The sequence below is a fragment of the Globicephala melas genome, chromosome 3, assembly GCF_963455315.2.
Source record: "Globicephala melas chromosome 3, mGloMel1.2, whole genome shotgun sequence".
Lineage (NCBI taxonomy): Eukaryota > Metazoa > Chordata > Mammalia > Artiodactyla > Delphinidae > Globicephala > Globicephala melas.
In genome coordinates, this window is record NC_083316.1 from 112,980,383 (window position 1) to 113,001,678 (window position 21,296).

The 21,296-nt window shown below is 54.6% G+C and overlaps 1 protein-coding gene and 1 long non-coding RNA gene across 2 annotated transcripts; one reads left to right on the forward strand and one right to left on the reverse strand.

The window, feature by feature from the left end:
* Nucleotides 1-1,537: 1,537 nt before the first annotated feature.
* On the reverse strand, nt 1,538-3,240 carry SMIM32 (small integral membrane protein 32). Its single transcript, XM_030869545.2, has one exon. It carries the CDS (start codon nt 2,595-2,597, stop codon nt 2,286-2,288), a length of 312 nt encoding a protein of 103 aa, XP_030725405.1. The 5' UTR covers nt 2,598-3,240; the 3' UTR covers nt 1,538-2,285.
* Nucleotides 3,241-13,911: 10,671 nt separating this feature from the next.
* Nucleotides 13,912-21,265, forward strand: LOC132597010 (uncharacterized). The gene is made up of 3 exons (XR_009563295.1): nt 13,912-15,131; nt 20,719-20,818; nt 21,177-21,265. It is a non-coding gene; the product is annotated as an uncharacterized lncRNA (long non-coding RNA).
* The last annotated feature ends 31 nt before the right edge of the window (nt 21,266-21,296 follow it).

Sequence of the window (21,296 nt, forward strand, 5' to 3'; positions counted from 1 at the left end):
TAATATTTGAGTGCTAGCATGTTACACTGATTATATCATTTGACATTCAACCCTGTAGAGCTAGGTGATATAATACTCATTTCAAAGATAAGGAAACAGGCTAGGATAGATTAAGTAATTTGCACAGGTCACACAACCAGTGAGCAGTGGAGCTGGGGTTTAAAGCCAGACAGACTCCAGAGCTTGTGCTTCTGACCACTCTGCATACTGCCTTGAGATCTATCCATGGGGAGATGTGGAGGCGGAATACGCTATCTCTACATTAGTCTCTTACCCCTCACAGACCCCAGACTAAAGCTGGAGGGTCCCGCATATCAGCAGTGTGTGATTTCATTATGCCAGCCAGGGCTCTCATACCTCCTTAAAATTTATTCCATTTTGTCTTCTCTGCAACCAAGGGTCACATGGATTAGCTGAGTTACCATTACTATAGGCTAGAAAGGTTTAGCTACATTTCCAAAAACCAAACTGTTCTGTGAGGTTATCATAGAATTAGCTCCATTAGGGCTTGGTTGGTGTTAGCTCTCCAAGACATGGGTAATCAAGCCCAAGATGAACTGTCAGCTGCTCATCTCTGCTGCTTCATGGGATAGGAGCAGGAGGGGATCTTGGGCACTGGCTGAGGAGGAGTGGTGGTGAGGAGCCCTAGCCTGAGACTGGAGCCGTAGCAAGTCTTTTCCCAGCCTCAGCTGGGGTCCTTAGATGGGTTTCAGTGTCAACCCTCACAAAAAGTTTGTAGCATTGTGTGCCTGTATGCATTTTGCCTGACAGGCGTCCTTAGTATTCTTCAGATTCTCAAAATCGGAGTGACCCCTAAATGGTTTAAAACTACTCGATTAGATAATCTACCAAATCTCCTTTAAGTCAAACATTCTCTAAGCTCCGGTGTCCTAATGAGCCAGGTGACTCCTGAAACTTTTAAACCACCGTAAAGAATTCTCCCTAGAATTAGATTAACTTTGAAAATGGTCAAGGTTATCACAATTCTTTCTATTCCCTCTCAGGTTCTTTGAAATCTGCTCCTCCAAGCTGGGCTTATTCATCCATTGCTTTCCTGCTGTGTTTTCCAGAGCTGGCCTCCCTGTCTACCTTGGGCAGAAGTGCTGAGCAGCTGCCCCCATTGCCTGACCCTCAGGCCCTTCCTTCACCAGGTGGTTCTGGTCCAGAAAAGGCTCCTGGAAGGGCTCAGGCCCAGAGAGGCTCTGAGAGCGACGGAGTGGATGCCAGGTGGGAGGAACCACCCCACAGGGAAGGTCTCCATGGAGCCCTATTAGAGGGAATTTTTTTTTTTTCAGCAGATGAGGCAGCAATTCCTCTTTGAGACCCACTCAGAAGACACTTGCCAGAGCAAGTAACTGACCCTGGGGAAAGGTGGAGCTGGAGAGGAGCAAGCATCATTAAAACTGACCTGGGCCACAGGGAGGTGGGAGGCGCGCTGCGCTTGGGTCTCAGCCTCAGCTCAGGATCGCCCTGCCCTTTATCCCCCTTTCCCAAGTGGCGCAACCAATGACCAGAGCGTCGTCAGCACTGGGTCTAATTCGGTGAGGTTTTATTGTAGAAATGCGGCCTCTGGAGATGGAGGACACTATTTCCTGACCACAGGGTGCTGCAGGTGGGACCCTGCGCCTCTAGACCGGCTTCCCCTTTGCGCGTGCGGGCAGAGAAACTGGGTCCTCAGACCCGGGCGGGACCCATTGAAACTCGAGTCCCCTCCTTCCCCAGGGGACGAAGCTTCCGAGAGCCATCATTCCCAAGTCCGGCTGAGTTCACACTCAGATCCTAGTGGGACTCTCGGTGCAAAGAGTGGGAGAGGTGGTAATAGCCGTAAGAAGACGGCTGCAGGGCCGGGGACTCCGGACAGGCAGCTCCGGGCTGGCTGCGCGCTCGGGTAGTTGCGCGCTCACAGCGCCTGCCCCTTGGGTATGCAAAGTAGGGAAGTCAGCGGGCGGCGAGAAAGGCTCCCTTGTACGGGCAGGAGCGCCGTCTTGCAGGAAGGCACCCCCTGCCCGCCCCCCCACCCCTTCAGCTGGGTCCGCTGTCCAGGGAAGAGAGAGTCCTCCAGGGAAGCAGAACCTTAGTTCCCTGCGGCCACGAGGATCGGGACCTTCTACAGCCTCCTAACGCCTCCTACTCCCTTGACGCCCAGGGTGCTGCTCGAGGGCGGGAAGGGTGTTGGGGTCAGGGCGCAGTGTTCCCAGGGGCGTCAGATGCACCCTGCCTGGCTCACACCGACTGCTGGTGGCGAGACCGGCACCGGGCGCCTGCCGGCGTGGCTGGCTCCGCCGCTACACCGGCCGCATCTTCCAGGGCGCGCGGGCGTCCCGCAGCGAGCGGTCGTGGGGCAGCGCGGCGAAGGCCGAGTGGCGCAGCTGGCAGCCGATGAAGAGGACGACGAGCGCCACGGAGAGCAGCAGCAGGAAAAAGAGCAGCAGGTAGGTAGGCAGGTCGGGCTTGGCGGCCGCGCCGTCCCGCATCCCGCGCGCGGTAGCTAGCTCCAGCGGCAAAGCGCCCTCCGCCTTGACCGTGGTTGCCAGGGCCAGCGCGCCGCCTACCGCCGCTTCGGGGCCGCCCGTGGCGTTGAACACGTCGCCGTACATGGCCCGCGGGGCCGCCGACCCCGGCCCGACCGCCTCACTTCGCTTTGCGCCGCCCGGCGCCGCCCCGCGCTTCCATGGCGTGCCCTGCTCTTCCCGCTACGGGTGACTGACCGTGAGCCAGGTGCCTGCGGGGTCGCCGGAACCGCGGAGCCCCCGGGCCGCCGCCGCTCTGTAGCCAGCCGCGCTCAGCTGCCCTCCCCGTGGGATGGTGGACCCCACGGTTCGGAGCTGGACGGCTCGGCGCCCGCGACCCCCGGACTTTTCGGGTTTCTCGCCGTCGCAACCCGCGGTCCCGAATCAGCGACCCGGGTTTACGGCCGCCCTCTCAGCTCGGACCCCAGCTCCGGTGAGCTCCGGGCTCCGGGGCGCCCCTGGGCTACAGCGGCGGCGAAAGCTGAGTGGTGAGTGTGGCCGCAGCTCGGGATCCCTGCTGGGCGCCGCCAGAAGCCGAGTGCACAGAGGGCGCAGACAGGGAGTCCTCCGCGTCCTCCCGCGCTGCCGCCGCTGAGTCTCAGAGCAATTCTGCAGCCTCGAGTCCCTGTTGAGATGCCGGGTGTGCGGAGAACCTGTCCCCGCTGGCTTCGGCTGCTGCGCTCCTGTCTCGAGCTGGAGACTGAGCTCTGAGGCGGCCCGCGCGCTCAGGTCCAGGGCGGGGGGTGGGGGGGTTGGAGGGGGGCGGGACTGGCGGCGGCTGTCCCCGGGGAGCGGCTGCGAACCAATGAGAGCGAGAGAGGACAGGTATGCACACACACACACACACACACACACACACACACACACACACACACACACCCCACCCCCCACCCCACCCCCGCCGCGCCTGGCCTCACATCACTCTCGGACAGAAGGACACACAGAGAGGGAGGGAGGAAAAACACAGGGTCATGGAAAGACAGACAAAGAGACGATTACAGACCTGAGAATAGAGACACACGCAAAATAGAGACAATATGGACAGCCAACCGGTTCAGAGACCAGACTCAGATAGGCATGGATACCTGTTTTTGTTCTTGTGGACATTCTCCTTCCAGGCACAGCCTGGTTGGCTCCAAGTCCCAAGACTGGGTAGTTTGGGGAGGGCAGGGAGGCCCTGGGTAAGGGCAGAGGGCTCCCAGACAAGCTGGGGCTGGTTCCGTGGGCCCAGGCTCCTCTCTAGCTGAGGACACATGTGCTTCCCCACCATGAGCTCACTTTATCAGCGCCCTTGGCCTGTTCTGCTCAGGCACAGAGGGCAAGAGGAAGACGTGATGCTGGCAATGGCCCACCTGCCCTTGGCAGCCCTGGCAAAGGCTTGGTGGCCAGGACAGGGGTGAGCAGTCAGCAGAACCAAGGGGTGTCTCCTTTCCAGGAGTCCACACTCTTCACTTCCTTTGCGAAGTTTTCCAAGCCCCCCAGATTAGAATGGGAACCAGTGGCCTGGCCACCGCAGCCCCTGCACTCTTCAAGAAGCACTGACTGCCCTGGACTGTCATGGTCTGGCACGAAGCTCAAGGAGGCAATCGCCCTCAAGGTTCTGCAAGTGCAGGGTCAGGAGGGAGTGTGCCTCCTTCCATTTTGCACCCTGGGCACCTCAGTCCTCACCCTAGTCCCAGCTCTGAGACCCCTACAGGGTCAGCCAAGGTCACAGCGTTGTCTCCCTCCCCCACACCTCCTTCCCCCATCAAGGGGTACAGGATGTGGGAGAGCTTGGTGAGCACCGGCTGCAGGAACCTGTGGGAAGATGAGTTCGTTATTCGCCTCTTCCCCACTGCACCTCGCACCTGCCCACAGGCTTAACAAGAGCAAGCAAGGTGTGCAAGGCCATCCTCGGCCAGAGCGCATTCCCACAAAGCCCAGCTCAGCCCAGGAGAAACGCCTCTGCGAGCTCTTTGTATAACACTGAATTGTGGGCCTGTCCTGACCCTACAGAGGGTTTGACTGCTTGCTAAGTGAGGTGCAGAAATGCTCCGGAGACCCTCCTCAGTGTTTTCCTGCAGTTCCATGGACAAGGCCTGTGGGGAGCCTCCCTGAGCATGGGGGTGGGTGTGAGTGTGAGGTGGAGAGTGGGACCTGGCAGGACTTAGCATGACCCCATCTGCCCACCTTGGTCCTGGGGTGCTGCCCAATGTGCTCCAAGGGCATAGGGCCCTGAGCCCCTGTGCCCGGCCGCTGCTTAGGCCAACTTCTCATCTTCCAGATGGGAAAGCTGGCTCCGAGAGGGGCAAGGTTTATCCATGTTAGCACAGGACAGCCTCCACGTAACAGTGATGCAGCAGCCGTGGATGTGGGCTGCTCAGGCAGGGAGCAGAGTCCCTTTCTCTGAAGGCCTGAGCTATTTGGGATAGCATTTTACTCAGCCAGCAGGATCCCAGGGACATTATGTGAAACCGGAAGAAGCTTCCTCAGGGACACCGTCAGCCAAGGGGAGAGGCAGCATGTGGATTGGATGGAGGGGATTTTATCCAGGTGAAGCCCCTGCTGTCAGTAACCCTCTGGGTCTTGGGTTTTTTGTTTGTTTTTTAAGGTACAACAAAATTAAAATTTTCTTTTTCATTAAAGATTGTGCCCATCTGAAAAATATAAAATGAAGAAAAACATCAAAATATTTTTGGTTTGTAGCTTAGTTTGTGGTTTGGCCTGGAACTTCCTGCATATGTTTGTGTGGGGAGTCATGGTGGCCCTGCCGACCCCCGGCTTCCTCTCCACCCTGCTCATGAGGTCAGGTAAGACAACCAGGCAGTGGCAGGAAGGCTGGGTGCCTCAGCTGGGAGGTCCTAAGTGGAATCTGGGCCAGGCCTCAGCCTTTTGGGCTATAAAGTAAGGGTTTATGGTAAGTGATTTTGGTTTCCAAAATTGTGCTGTGATCATTCAGGAAGTGGGCAAAGAGTAGGGGGTGTCTGCAGAGGACTTGGTGTGGATGGAGGGTCACTGCAGCTCCATTGCTCCTGGTGGGGCAGGGAAATCTCTGCACCTGGGGTCCCTGGCAATGTGCATTCCTTCGTCAGAGCTGCTGCTTTTCATCATCATTTTGCATTTTGCAGACCTTGCAGCCTGTGAATGGAGGAACTGGGACTTGAACCTGGGCATTGGGTTCCAGAGTCTGCAATGGAGGTGGTGGGCCACCTCCAATTTAGAGCAGTTCTAGTAGCCACGGTTCACACCTCTTTCCATAGGCCAAGCACTTGCTGCTCACAACCTGTGAGACAGACACGCTGGCACCTCCATTTTCCCAAGGAGGAAGCTGCAGCCCCGAGGACTGGTGTCACCTGCCAAGGTCACACGGCTGGGTCAGGGTGCCCTGGAGCCTCAGACTTGGCAGTCTGTTCTCATCTACTCAGTCTTAAGCTGCTTTTGCTAGTGAGAAACTTAACAGAGAGTGTGGTCAAACCGTCTTTCCTGTTGGTAAAGTTGGAGGAGGTATCTTGCCCTTTTTAGGGGGTCCTTTGGTCCCAAAGTGGGAGGGCACTGTTTCTTTTCCAAAAGATGTTCAGAGAGGATGGTCACGTTCCCTGAACATCCCCAGGCAGGAAATTAAACAAGGTTGGTGCTGAGTAAATGCAGAGATGAAGTTTACACAGCTCTTTACACAAGCCAGAGAGACCTTCCATTAGGAAGCTTTGTGTACCCATACATTTAAGTCTCGGGAAAGATTATAAAGGGCCTTGGAGGTTGGCTTTGACAGGCAGAGGTCACAGGGCTGGGATCCCTGCGGGACCTCTTCCCCATTACGTGGTCGCTGAGTGACACACGCTCCCTCCCTGCTGGCCTGTCTGCGGAGAGACCAAGAGAGGCGAGGCAAGGGTGCCTTTCCTGCTGCGATGGGGCCATTCGTTAGCTGTTAAATGGAAACTTGGGAGACTGCAAGCATTACAGCCCCAGGATTTCATAAACTGCTGCACCGGTCCTTGGTGCCTGGTAAAGCTATTTTTATTTCTTCTGCTCACTAGGGGAATTATTATTAAAGCACTCAGCATCACCAAGAGGCTGGGGTGAAGATCAAGGGTGAAGTGTTGCTGTCTGAGGTTGGAGTTCATTGCTGCTGGTGTTGGTTTCCCTGTGTACTGTGAGTATTTAACCGCTGGAGTGGAGTGGTCTCCGCATCCTCTGTGAACGCTGGTGGTGCCCTTGCTTGCAGACTTTTATGGTAACCATCGCCCTTGGCAATGTTTTTGTTTTGTTTTGTTTGGGTTTGTGTGTGTTTTTGGTTTTGTGTTGTTTGTTTTCGTTTTTGTTTGGTACAGATGGCTTTGGCAACCATAGTGATTTGTGACTGAAGGTTGCATTTTAGAATGTCCATTTTAAGAACTGAATAGCAAGTAGGCCAAGCCCAGGCTCTGAAATGAAGTGATTTTCCAAATGGAAGCAGACAGCAGTGGGTTTGGAGAATGGTCATGCCAGGGCTTTCGAGGGGTTGCAGTCTGGTTTGTGAAACAGGAAAACTGGAGAAAGGGTGGGGTATGAGGGAGAGACGGTTCTGGAAGGAAAGAGCTCACAAAAGGTCTCCAATCCCAGAAAGGGCATCTCCACCTCTGTCCTCTGATCCCACGGGCCTGTGGGTCTCTTAAGGTCAGGGGGTGAGATGAAGGGTCAGTGACATGATTCACGGGCTGCCTGGGACCTGGGTGTGCAGGCTGTGGGTGCTGGCTCTGTCTCTGGTGATGGGGTGACTCTGGACATTTTTTGGACAAAGTCTCACTGGTTAGTGCCTCAACATCCTTCTCTTTGGTTTCAGTGACATGTGACCTCGCCTGCCTTTCTGAGTCCCTCTGGCTGTGTGGCCTCCAGCCAAGTGGGTTCCAGTGACACAAGGCTTGCAGGCTGCTGAGACATATTGCCACCCCTGGGCGCCATCACCTAGCCTCCTGTGGGAAGGACAGGGGTTTGCGTGAAGGTGAACCTGCACTCCTGCTGCTGCCTGGGCCTGACCGGGTGTTGGGTGGAGTCAGAGTAGGGTCATTGCACACTAAGGAACAGGCCACTGCTCTGGCCAAGAGTGGGATGTAGGCTGAAGCTGGCATGGAGCCAGCCTATGCCAAAAGGAACAGGACTGTTGCTTGAGATTAGTAGCCAGGCTCAGGGGTACCTGGCCTTCTGGCTGGGGCCCTCTGGTCCCTGTATCAAGGCAGGGGGTACCTGGCCTGTGAGGTTACACTTGGAGGGACACTGAGAGCCAGAGGGGATGCCTGGGGCCCAGAAGTGGTGACCGGCAGCAAGGCAGGGTGGGGGTACGTTCAGTCAATTAAGAGGCCCCCCAACCCACCCCATCTGTGGCATGTTGGAGAACTACTTCATGCAAAGGTCTGGGGCTTGGTGGTGAGGCCAGGGCAAAGGAACTCACTCAGGAAGAGCTGGCTCTTTTTGGATTGAATTGCCTAAGGTTTGGTACGCATACATCAAGTGGCATGCAAGATTATTTTAGATGGCACGTGGGTACGGCATTAAACATCATCGAATCACACAATGCGAAAGTTAATGTCTCATAATCAGCTTTAATTATTCTGATGATGGCAAGAGGAAAAATCCAGTTTGGTCCTGTGTCAGTCTGGATCCTCTGAGAAGCACATGCAAGAGATTTACTGGTAGAAATGCCTGTTGAGGATAAAAGGTGTGGGAGCTGGAGTACACTGGGAGAGCCTCCAGGTAACAGTGCGGGTCTGACACCTCTAAGAGGAGAGGGCTTGGAAGGACTTGGTAGGAAGCACCACAAGCTAAAAATGTCTCATGCAGGCCAGTGGGCGGCCTGTCAGAAGAGCCCCGTCAGGCAGGATGTATGCAGCTTTGCGGAGTTGGGCTCAGAGCGTGGTCAAGAGTAGCATCATCTGTCCCCTGCTGGGACTGGTGACCTTTCACATGGGGCTCTTGAGGCCTGAAGGAAGGGACAGCTGCCAGGGGTTGAAATCCTAGCCAGACTCACCTCTCCTCAGAAGCCCCCCTCCTTGCCCCCAGCCCCTGGTAACCTTTCCTCTCTGGCCTCGCCCCCCGACAGTCTCCAGCTATTTACTGATGGCTTTGACTGGGTGCCTCAGATTCAGAGTCTTCCAAGGGTGAGAGTTGCACCCTTGGGTTCTGAGTCTGGGCTAAGGTCAGAGCCCTGGGTCCCAGCCAGACCCCCTCAAAGCCAGTGCTTTGTTTTTGTGGTCAGTGGTATAAAGTTCACGTGTGTCCTCTCATTGCCGTCGGCATTGCCGCGGGGGCTACTACGGCCCAGGTGCTGAGCCCGCTGCCCTGCCCTGTGCTCTGTGGTCCATCCTTAGGGGCAGATGCAGGTTTTGTGGAGCCTGCAGCTTCTGCATCTCAGGGGCCCTCTCTGAGAACAACAGCACAATATTAGGTTTTTTTGTTTTTTTTGTTTTTTTGCGGTACGCGGGCCTCTCACTGTTGTGGCCTCTCCCGTTGCGGAGCACAGGCTCCAGACGCGCAGGCTCAGCGGCCATGGCTCACGGGCCCAGCCGCTCCACGGCACGTGGGATCTTCCTGGACCGGGGCACGAACCCGTGTCCCCTGCATCGGCAGGCGGACTCTCAACCACTGCGCCACCAGGCAAGCCCCCAAATTAGGTTTTAATGTAAATAATTATTTAGAATGAGAAAGAATCAAAATAAATGAAAAAGCTGACCAAGATCCAAAGTCCAGGAAGACAATCCAGACTGGCTTCTGGGGCCATACGATTCAAACCACAGTTCCCTTCCATCATCACATTCCTCGGTACCGGTGTTTGGTGACAACTCCATATCTGGTCCCCGCTCTGACCCTGCACCTTCGTGTCCTGACACCTGTGAGCTGAAGTGGTGGGAGTTTTCCTGGGATCCCCAGTGGAGGGCTGGCGGTACCTTACCTCTAAAGTAACTGGAAACCACTTAGTTACACGCACTAACACTTGGAGGAAATGTATCTCCAGCTTGGCCTCCTCTCAGCTGGATTGCCCGAGTTTCCACGTTTCCTTCAGCGCCACCCAACCTGAGGAAAAGTGTGATGGGGGAATTTGTAGTGGAAAACAATAGTCTTAGCTGTTGCTTTTGCAAATTTTATAAACACATGACAGGTCAATGTGAACCGTAAACCCAGCTGGATCCATCCTGAACATGTTCCTCTGCCAGAGGGAACCTGTTATCCTTAGGTCACTGTCCGAGTCAGTGACCTACGGTGGCTCCCACTGACCTTTCTAAAATGAAACTCATTCCCCTTGATTTTTATTCTGTTGTAAAAGTAGTATTTGGTCATTACTGAGAAAATATAAACAAGGGTAAAGGAGACAATGAACGTCATCCTGGAGCAAACCCTGCAGGCAAGCAGTAACGATTTAGTTTCAGTCTTCCATCCTCTGCTAGGGGTTTGACAGGACATTGAGACGGGTTGGAATGTCCAGACGTCAGCACGTGGGCTCGCATTGTACTCCCCCTTTCAGCCTGGCTGGTTATTTAGCACGGGGAGTGACAGGGTCCGGATCCTGGTCAGAGGCTACGAGCAGACGGGACCATGGATGTGGGGACAGGCCGGAGAAAGACCCCCTGACTGAAGAAGCAGCACATTGGTGCTAAAGAATGTGCTGATTCACATGAAGAAACCTGAGAGAATGTCCTTTTTGCTCTGTCAGTTCTTCACAGGGAGGGAGGGACAAATATGCCCATGGCCTGATTCATGAGGAAATGTGATTATTTAAAAAAAAGTTTTAAGTGAGAGAACTGAAGCTGTCCTTTAAGTGGCATTTTCAAACCTAAATTAGAAACTACATTAGCATTGCCATTTGATGCTGAGGCACAAGAAGTTTGGCCTGTTCCTCCCCTGGGGCTCAGGCTCCCAGGTCAGAAGTTAGGGGGTCTCCATCTGAGAAGGTTTCTTCTGGAGAGTCATGCGTGGTCCCTGCACCTCAGTACTGCTGGGGAAGGGGCTTTTCCCACCACTCCCTAAGGAGGCTGCCTGCAGGCTGTCTCTGCTGGATGGGAGAAGTGGGCTGGATGACTGGGAATCATCTGGTCCTTCTTTGAGAAAGCCTTTAAAATGACACTCCCCCAGATACAGTGTTGAGTGGATTTTCTCAACATCTCAACTGCAACCAAAGAGGGAAAACAGGAAGATGCATGGGAGTGTTAAGGGCATTTGAGAAATGACAGTCCCCCATCCAGCCCGGTGGGGTCCTGAGTTCACCGGCCCGGGCAAGTAAGGGAGTGTCCTGCACTGCCCCACAAGGGTTGCTGAGCCGTGGGGTAGTGTTCTCCAGGGACTGGGTCTGTTTCCCCTTATGGTACCCGTTCTCCCCAAACCCCTTCACAATCACCTGGGAGCTTTTAAAATGCAGGTTCTGTCTCAACCCTGAAGATTTGAATCTAGCATTTGGAGCTGGGAGTGCACATGCGTGTTTGTGTGTGTGTGTGTGTGTGTGTGTGTGTGTGAGATATGTCCTCAAGCACTGACCAAGGCATCCTCCTGCGTGCCCTGACACCTGTGATCCTTGCTTGCAGGCAGACGGCAGTCAGACTGCCCAACATTAACTGCCTCAGGGAAGGGATGACAGATTTAACAAAGGAGTCAAATTACTGGTTTTTGAGTATCAAAAGTCTAGGCCTTGGTATAAAGTTTGGAACAAGACATGATGAGTGAGGGCAGGGCCATGGCTGGCACATATGGCACCTGTGGGTGAATTGTGAGAAGGTGCCTTTCTGCTTGCCAGGGCAAGGGCAGATTTTAGCCTCTGGTTGTGCCCTACCCCATAGCAGGCCATATTTGTGCAGTGCACACACTGCTTAACCTTATGTGGTAGCCCTTAGAAGAGATCTCCCTGATTTGGGGGCAGGGCCGGGAGGGAGGTGAGGAGAAGAGAGCTGGTGGGAAGACGAGGCGACCTTAGATGCTGGTGGGTCCCTGAGAAGGGAGTGCAGGGGCTCTCTGCCTTGGAACGGAGAACAGAAACGCAGAGGGTTTTGGGGAACAGGGTGCGGAGGGAGATAATAGATAGCTTTCTTGGGTAGAGCCCTAGGGAGGCAGAAGCCCCCAGAGTGTGGATGGCTCCCCCAGCCCCACCGGGTGCGAGGTGGCAGAATAACTCCTGCAAGCTCAGCTTAGCATATGTGGAAGTGCCAGGGGAGGGGGCACAGCTAGCTTCCTCTGGCTCTACAGCGGTTGGGAGACAGAGGAGGGCTTCTGTGCCAGTGCTCCAAGGAGGCCATGAGAGTGGCAGGACGTGCCTCAGGACGTCTTTTGGATGGGAATGAGGGTCTGTGTGGCAGGGGCTTGCAGGGCTGACCTTTCAGAAGCAGAGAGAACAGCGGTGGTGGACACCGGTGCAGGGAGGACCACCCACCTTCAGTCCGCAGAATTTAGCTCAGGGCCAGGAAAGTAGGTGTGGGGACTCGGAACTGAGATTTCTACCACTTCAGGGGCAGGATCCTTGCAGAAATCGACTCATGGAAAAGTAGCGGGACATTTCTTACCCACTTGTGGTTGTGGATTAAGACTGATATAATATGCAAAGAAAACCATAAGTAAATACCTCCTAATAATGATCTCTGCATGGTAGGATTAAGGGCAATTTTCTTTTTCTCCTTTTTGAGTGCTGAGGTTTTTGAAAATTTTTCCAGTGACCATGTTTGCTTATTTAAATGAGAATAATAATGTTTTAAAAACTGTAATTTGCTTTTTTATCTCTCTCCCCTCTCTGGGGTCCTCGTTCCTTAAGTGCCTCATCCGTCACGCTTCCTTCAGCCCCTCTGAGCCTCCTCCCTGCCCCAACCTGGCAGGCACTGGCTGAAGGTGGGGCTGGAGCCCAGGAAGGTAGCGGCCCTAGTCAGGAGTCCTGGAGTCATGATGACACCGACAACACCGTCACCAAGGACACTTTCCTGTCCTCTCTGCACCCACTTGAGAGGACAGCCAGGGTGGAAGAGATACTCTTATCATTTTTGGCGTTGGGGAGATTGTCTCTCCTCCCCCCCAGGTAGGAGGGTCTAGGCTGGGCTCTGCTGAGCCAGAGGGTGAGTGGGCTGGGCCTTTCCACTGTCCAGACTCCCAAATGACACCCTTTCCCAGAATCTGCTGCTCGGGCCCCTCAGAGCCCTTGCTCGAGAAGGCCCATGTGGGCCAGTCAGGCCATTTGGAGAGAAAGGGAGAAGATGCTAAGCCAGTGGGCCCCTTTAAGGCATCCCTGCCTGGGAGGGGGGCCGGGTTGAAAATAGAGCGGTGGCCGGAGCAGGGCTTAGTGAGCTGGAGGGAGAAACGTGCTGATTATTAAAGACCGAATTACCTGGGTCTAATCACAAACACACTTAAGCAGCACATTTCTTCCTGATACACAACAGAAGTGGCTCAGATTCTATCACAAAGAGTCGGAAAGGGTGATAAAAATAAAAAACGGATCTCAGCCGTGTGTCTTTCCCCGCTCTCCCTCCCTCCCCCAATTAGTTGTGGTGGGAAGAGAAGTGGACCTCCCCCCGCCCCCCAACCAACTTGCTCAGCCTGGTGGGAGCTTGGAGCGTTCTCCCTGCCATTTCTGTTGGCAGAACCCGCCTGCATGGGGATGGAGGAGATGGAGGGATGAGGGGTCCCTCCCAGGACATCCAGGAAACTTGCTGTCCTCACTGGGGCAGGTTGTCTGCTCAGGGATCTGCTCTCTGACTCTAGGTGAGCCCTAAGCTCGCAGGACAGAGGCATCTCTCTGCCTGTGCCCCCGTGCAGGCATGACATTTCCTCACCTCCAAGAAACAGGACACCAAATCCAAACAAGGCCATCCCTGGAGAATGTTATTACCCAGCCCCTGTTAGTGTTTCCAGTCCCTTTACTGTGTTTTCACTTCATAATGATGCTGTTTGATAATGGTTATGCAACATAGGATAGAGTGGGGTTGAACTGCCCATCCCTACTTTTTTTCTGAGTGCCTCCAATTCTTTATGCCCCATCTTTTCTACATGTCCAAATGTTACACATCCTTCCAAAACTTCACCTTGGTGAAGACAAGAGAGCTAGCAAGAGCGCTAGACCACGAGTGCCCATCAGTCAAGCAACTTGATAACTATACTGTTTGGCAACGGGGCTTCTGTAGCAATGGTGTCCAAATACAGTCGACCCTCAGGAGCATCTTAAAATATAGATTCCTAGGCTCACTCCCTGTCTGGCAATCTACAGTATCAGCAAGTGTCCCCAGGGATTCTGAGGCAGGGAGTCCTAGGACTGCACTGAGAAATGCCCTGAAAGACTTGTCCCTCCTGCCCCAGGCTGCCTCCCAGGACAGGGCTTCTACACATGTTGTCCAGCCGAAGGGCACCCCTCCCATTCACCTGTGTTCATGGGCACCCACCCTGCACCCAGTCCCGTTCACCAGGCTCAGGGGCCCCGGGGGTTGAACTTCCACTCAATGGGACCCTTGCATCGCATAAGCTCTTTTCTATGCAAAGAGGATAACAAATCCTGCCCTGCCCACCTGGCTGGGTTGTTGTTTGAATTAAGTGAGATAAGGGATGTGAAAGTGCTCTGAGAGCTGTAAGGCTGGGAATCGAAGGGAAGGTTATCTGTGCCCGCTAGGCAACGATTCACTGACTGTCTTGTGACATCGCCTCTGTACTGTCCACCACGCTTATTAAAAATCTCACAAATCTACTTAACCACTCCCAGCCGAGGGCTTGGCTTCGCTGACTGGCTGCATTCAGCTTGTTCAGCAAAGCCTGCCTCCTTCCACAAGATGGCCAGAGCGGTGTTGTTGGTTTCTGTTGGTGGACAGAAACAGGATTTCTTCCCAGGTGGAGCAAAGCTGACCTGGGTAGATGGGAGCCCACACTGTGGCTTCATTAACACTTACTGACTTGTGTTCTTGGGCTGTTGATTGAGGCCCCAGGAGTAAGTCATTCTCTTGGGGTGAATGGGTAAGATTCCTCTCCTCTGGTGGGGGGACCATGCTTTGGTTCCTTTGTTTGAGTTATCTACCGCTTGGGTGAGACGCCATCTCCAAACTTAGTCTTAAAACAACACTCTATTGTTTCCCGTGATTCCGTGGTTGACAGGCTTCAGCTGGGCGGTTCTGCTCCCCGCGGCTGACCCGCTGCCGAGCCTGCTCTCAGTTGGGAGCTTGGCTCCACTGGAAAGGACCAGAGGCTTCTCACCCTCCCAGGTTTCTCTCCACACGGCGTCTGCACAGTGAGTTGTGCAGCCGAGCTCCTCCACGACGTAGCAGCCGCCTACCACGAGGACGAGCCCCTGCTTACGGAGCCGCTGCTGGTGCTCAGCCGGACCCCCCGAGTCACAGGACCAAGCCTAGCGTCCACGTGGGAGGAGAAGAAGCAAAGGCAGGCGGCCGCAGAGGCATGCGTTCTGGGGGCCCCTGATGTGCTAATTCCCCACAACCTCACTTTCTTTCTTGGGAAGTCACCCCCGTACATCATAGAAGAGGGCAGCAGCCAGGCTTGTGTTTACCTGCTCTCTTTCCACTGGCACCAGTGTTGCTGGGCTTGGAGGCCTGGGGTGTGACTTGGGGAAGTTCCAGAGACCCCCGCTCCTCTGCTCTGTGCCAACGGTGGCTTCTGTCCCTGGGCGACCACAGCCTGTACAGAGGAGACTCAGAGGCCTGACAGGTAAGCAGTTTCTCTGTTACTTTCTGCAGTAGCACAGCTGCACACGCATGCTGCCTCTTGCATGTCAGTTCTGGTCTTCTCTTTCAGGGGGTGGCCTCCGCAGAGGCCTGTGGGAGCCCCTGCACAGGCTCCATGAAGATGGTGCCACAGACCTTGTCACTCTTCACGTTTGCTTGGGTTGCCTCAGGTCTCTGCCGCCAGGGGACCCGTGTGACAGCGTGTGGGGGGCCCTGCCTCCTCTGGCTGGAGAGTGCTGGGAGCCAGAGCTCATTCTCACCTCCAAACCCCTCTCCTCATGTCTCTGACCAAGTGGTGGGCACCGGGGGTGACCAGCGGGGTCTTGGCGTGGCCTCGGGTCTCTTCAGAGCTGCGGGCACCTGGCCCGGGGCCCTGTGGGTAGATGTGCACCTGGGCTGTGTGGGGAGTGACAGTTCCCTTGGTTTCCTCACACATCTGGGCTTTTGTCTCAAACCTTCGGCTCCGTTTTCTGGAAGAGGTCCCTTCTGTTTCACCTCAGGCTGAATCTTTCATGTCATATGTATGTATGCAGGGAGAGGACAGACTGGAGGGTCTTTAAGAATCAGCAAAATGGTATTTCTACCCTTTGGGAGAAAAATTGAGGATGTGTCCAGAGTGACTAGAATACTGATCTGTACCAGCCTCTCGCTGCAGCCTCAGCACAATGGGAATCACTCACCTCTGAGTCGCTGCCATTCACCTGGAGGCTCGGAAGTCCCAGGGCGCAGGAACCACGTCCGTGTGTCTTTGGAGGGGGACATCATGAGACACTCTGGCCCCCCAGCCCCATGGCCTTTGCTGAGGCTCAGAATACACATTCTGTTCATGCTTCTTGTGACAGACAGCGATGATGCTGTGAGCATCTTTACGTGAAGACGTGTCTGAAAAAGCAGCTCGGCTCTCAGAACATTCACCTTCAGCCGGGCTCCACAGGCCTTGGGGGCTTCTAATTTAGTTCTGCAGGCTGGGGAGCCACCCGAGGCTGTGGTTTGCGGGGATGTCTGTCTTGTGATTGATTGGAGCTGAGAGTGAAACCCTGGGGCTCTGTTCTGTTGTACCCTTGAAGTGATCAGGAGTTGCTTCCTCCCTTGAGGAGACTGACCCAGCTCCGGTCTGGGGTGGTCACTGCTCCCCCAGCACCACCAGTCTGAAAACCCTATGAGTCTCTGGTACAGCTGCTGGGATTCATTCTACTCTCAACGACCTAAGCTCACCGATAGCAGCACAAGTCCTCCAAATCCAGTATTGAGTTGTATCGTTACTTATGTAACCTGAATAGTCCACTTCACCAGCCTGCACCTGCAAGTAAGGCTACATTTCCTCCTTAGAGCAGGAACCTCGTCAGCCAGAAATTGGTTATCCTCAAACTCTTTGCTGGTTATTTTGGGGGTTTCTGAGTGGTTAGCCCCCCAAACAAGGGTGATAACTGTAGTCACTATGCCCGCTGCCTCGTCCCGCTTTCTGCTTTGGCCCCCCTTGGTCTCCCCGCTACTAACTGCCGGCAAAGCTGTTGAGAGGTGCCTCACTGGGGCCACTGTCCATCACAGAAGTGCCCAGGGTGCCAGTTCTGGATCCTCTCCCGGTCCTGAGCTGCACCCATCACCTGGGCCCCAGAGCAGCCAGTATGTCCAGCGTCTTGTGGATTCACTCTTGAACAGTTTAACCAGACTGATACCATCACCCACCGTGTCTTCTTTAGAGTCTCAAGAAGAATAACCCTGACAGTTTCTGGCCCTTGCTCCTCTAACTACAGAAATGCAAAACAGCCCCAGGGGGAGGATGGGGCAAATAAGTCCTGGAGTCATTTGTGTTCATCAGGATTCTGAGGATGTAAATGACATCCAGAAACCCAGTGGAAACTAGCATCAACAAACATGAGACTTTATCTGGCAGCAAAGCTGAGAAGGCTTCTGGAACAGTTCCTCAGATGTAGGAAGAGCTTCAGGAAGAAGGGTATCAGGGGTGAGAATGTGGCACAGCTCCCCTCTCCACCTTTCCTCTCTTCCCTCTCCCTCTTTTTTTCTCCTCTCCCCACTCCCCTCTAACCTTTACTTCTTCCCTCTCCTTAATTTCTCATCTGTGACCTCATTTGCAGACAGCCTGTCTGTGTGGCAGGGAGGGGTCTACTGGTGTCCCAGATTCACATTCCCCTGTGCAGCAACCCTACTGGAAAAAAAGATCTCTCTTTCTCAGTGTGTGCATAGATATCTCAGGGCAGGCATGTGATCACCCGGCTTGGGGCTGTGTTGGTTTCAGGGGCATGGGGTACTCTGGTAGGTTGTGTTGCGGTTGGGGTGAGATCTGTTTCCAGCCAAAGAGGGGTCACAGCCACTACAAAGCCTGCACGCTCGTGCCCTCCCCCACTCCACTCCTGCCTGCCCTGCCTTCATCTGCTTTATCCACGAGCACACAGGGCCCTGGAGGTGGTTGGGTGGAAGCGGCACAGTTAGCAGTGCTATCTACCCTGTGAGTGTTGAGTCTGCACTCAGACACCTGAACGAGTCCTGGCGTGCTTTTATTTGCATATACGAGGCCTTCTCTGGCCTTCTGCTTCCCCAGCGCACTGCTGGGACGGCAGGCCGCTGGCCTGGGAGCGTGTGGGGTCAGTGCCACGGGACCCACGGCCTCGTCTGTCAGTGGGCACAGCTGATGGGCTCGTTGGGCCCAGTTATTCCTGATGCAGACACTCTGAGGACGTGGAATCCGTACTTTTTAATCGTACTGTAATGAGAGTGCCCTCCATGCCTGTCCCGCTTGCTCCGGGGAGCCCCATCCTTCCCCCTCCTGCTCCTGCCTCCCTGGATGCCTACGGAGGGCGGCTGGGTGAGGACCTGGTCTTCCAGCTGTGGTCCCAACTCTATGGCCCTGAGCACTGTTCCTCCACAGGCAGGGCCAGGCTGCCTTGGCCTCTCAGCTCTCAGGCCCTCCCCTCCATCCCTCTCCTGCCCCCTCTGAGGGAAGCAGGGCTGGGTAGGGGAGAGCCCTAGCTCCTCAAACACCGCTTCTCTCAAACGTTTTGATTCTTTCCTCAATCCTCTCTCTTCTTTAAAGACTCAGGCCTTTGGGAACCTAAGATCTAGACACCTTTCTTTTTTCCCTGCGTCTCTGTCATTTTTTCCCTGAGGTAAAGGGCCTGGGACATCCCTGTGGCTTGACCGGTGGGAAAGCAGAGGGAGAAACCCGGCTCCTTTACCTAGGAAGAGCCAGCCAGGCGGCCTCTGCTTCGAGGCTGGGGAACCTCGGAAGCTTGCTGTGTCTGCAGAGAGGGCGGAAGGGGGTTTGCTGCCTGGTTAACCAGCCTGGGTTGATTGAGGTCCGCGTGCTTCTCCTGGAGTCCCTTCTCGCTAGTAGATCACCCTTCAAGGGATAAGAGGAAGGGATGGGATAAACATAGAATGGGGCGTGGCCTGCCTGCCACAGCGGGATCAAAACTCCTAATTCCTGTCAGCCCCCCAGAGCCTCAGGCTCTACCCTTTACAGAAGCATTAATGAGTGCTTTCAGGAGCGACAGGCCGTGAGGCTGCTTATTTTTAACCAGACAACGGAGGCTGAGCTCCTGAGTGGGACAAGGTGTCTCAGTCTCCCTGAGGCAAGCAGACCTGGAGGTGTCTGTCCCGGGCTTCCCAGGCCTGCAGCCGCTGGGAGGAACATTTGCAGAGTCGCACCCAGGTTAGGGAATCTCCTTCGGCCTGGGCTGCTTTGACCAGTGTTTTGTCTCCTGGGCCCCCTTGGGACGGAGGGAGGTGCTCTGTGATGGGCAGAGGAGGCCGGCTGTGCTTTCTCAAGTGTGTGAGCTCTCCTGCTTCAGAAATAGCTCTGGATACTAATTGGGGGTTTTTGCCCAGGAAGTGTTACTAGGATCTGTCAGGTCCTACTAGGAACCATCGGAAGGTGACAAGTCGCTGGAGACCTTGACGCTTAACCACTGGTTACCCAGAAACCTGGACAGGGCCGCCTCTCCGGAGCCCCACAGCACTGGGAGACAGGTTACAAGCATACACTAAAGTTACAGACTAAATAATGACTGTTGTGTAGAGGGCTGCGAGGGGACGGATCGGGTGCTTTGGGAAGTGTGAGTCTGGGGGGGGGCCTGGGCCCTTTCTCCTCCCCCTCTCTGTACTTGTGCCTTTCTCAGACTCCGTTCCTCTGTCTCCTGTTTCGTCTCTCCAAGAACTGCTTCTCCTGCCTGGCTAATTCCACAGGAGCCAAGGAAATGGGGGAAAGTAAGGGAGGTCGTCAGTGCCTGGAAAACCACTAAGCCCCTGCCTCCGGCTCCAGGCTGCCAGCTCTGCCAGCCCTCGGTCCCAAGGCCTCTCCAGCAGCTTTCCATGAAAGAGACGTCCCTCCCCGCCTCCACCACCCTCTGGCAGCCATGAATCCGTTCCTGGACTACCGTCACCCCCCCAGATGTGGCAGCCAGGGCCTAACGGGCGCTGCTAGTTTTCGTTCCCAGTTTTCAGTTACTTAGTGGGACTTGTTTTCCTTTATCTCCTTAAGGGGCAAATTGGAGACTTGGGTTTGATAGGAAAAGATCACCCCAGGACTTGAAAAATAGGGTTGCCAGCTGCCTCTGGTAGAAAAGGCAGATAGGGAAATTGAATAATGCATCTTAGAAATGTTTATTAGCATTCTGATGATGATAAGGGAGGGATCGGAAAGGAAATCTTCCACAAGTGTTGGTCATTTGTCCCCTGGTCAGGGAGGCTGGTGTGCTTTGTGGGAAGAGTAGTTGATTTATCCCCCACTGGACACATATGTGTCTCATCCCCGATACTTAGCAAGGGACCCGGGAGATTCTGCTGAAGGGATTCAGTCATCATCTGCAGGCTTTTGGGGGGGGGGGGGGTGGAGCATGGATGAGCCTTTGAGAAAAGCTGCAGGTATTCTCTCCATAACAACGCACCCTCACAAAGACAAGCTCACAACTTGATGGGCACTTCAGGATTCGCAGGTTCTTTGAAATCCATCCATGGACCCTCACATAGACCCCAGGTGGAAAACTCTTGGACCAGAGTTTACATCTGTAAGGCCCCCTGCACATACATGTGCCCCCGATCCCTGTCGGACGCCTCTGCTACCTTCTTGCTGAGCACTGGGTACTGGTGCCAGGAAGGCCTGGGTTGGAGTCACATTTCAGGGCAACTTCTCCGGTCACCCATCTTGGCTGCCAAGGCCCAACAAATGTGGGCTTTTTTCCCTCTAGAAATGGGGAAGATTTGGCAACACTGGGCCTGCATTCCTTATGGCAACAATTAGCTGGGCTTGGTGTCTGTGCCTGCTTTAGGTAGGGCATGGCTGTCTGGGTTGTCATGGCCTCTTCCTGCCACCTCAATGCTGGGACCAATTCAGTTCTGTTTATCACCCCAGTTGATCTGCACTTTTCTTAGAGCAGAGTTAAGTAAACAGTTTTATCTCTGAAGATATACTGCATATCACAAAACACAAGTCTCCTATGTATGCATATAGAAAACACTTATATATGCACATGTACACGCACATACCTGTTTGGCCCACCCAGGTTGTCCGCAAGGCATCTGAATTTGTGACCTGATCCTCTTCCTCCTCATAGGGTTGCTGTGAGGGTTCAGTGGACTGATGCATGCAGAGCCCTCAGCACAGTGCCTGGTACACAGCAAGCGCTCACTCAGCACATCCAGCTGGTGTTACTAGTAAGTGATCCTTGGGGCCCAGTGGCATCTCCTCTAGCCCGCTCAGAATGGGCGTTGCTCGGGACTGGGGCGCCCTCTTGTGGCTGCTCTCCCTACTCACACCTAGGCCCCGCCGGAAAGATTTTAGGCTCCTTTCATCAGGCTCCCCTTCCCCTGCCACTCAAGGGGAGAGCGGGAGAGGTGGGATGGGAGAAAACATTCCGCTTCCCTCACCATTTCCTTTGCCTCCTTCCTGACCTTGGGGAGGTTGGGGTCACTAGGTTTGGAGACAGGAGGAGAGGCTTGGAGGTGGGGGTCCTGGCTGCGTCACTCCCATGGGTGGTACCTGCCCCCTCCCACTTGCTCATTCTCCTCCCAGAGCAGCAGATGCCCAAGGCCACCTCCAGAGAGGACGCAGGACAACAGGAGGGCAGCGCATCCACAGAGGCTTCCCAGGCTATTATGAGGTAATTTTATTTCTTTCCATTTCAGGTAAAAA

Coding starts and splice junctions, on each gene's coding strand:
- SMIM32 (XM_030869545.2), bottom strand. CDS start 2,597: ATGTACGGCGACGTGTTCAACGCCACGGGCGGCCCCGAAGCGGCGGTA.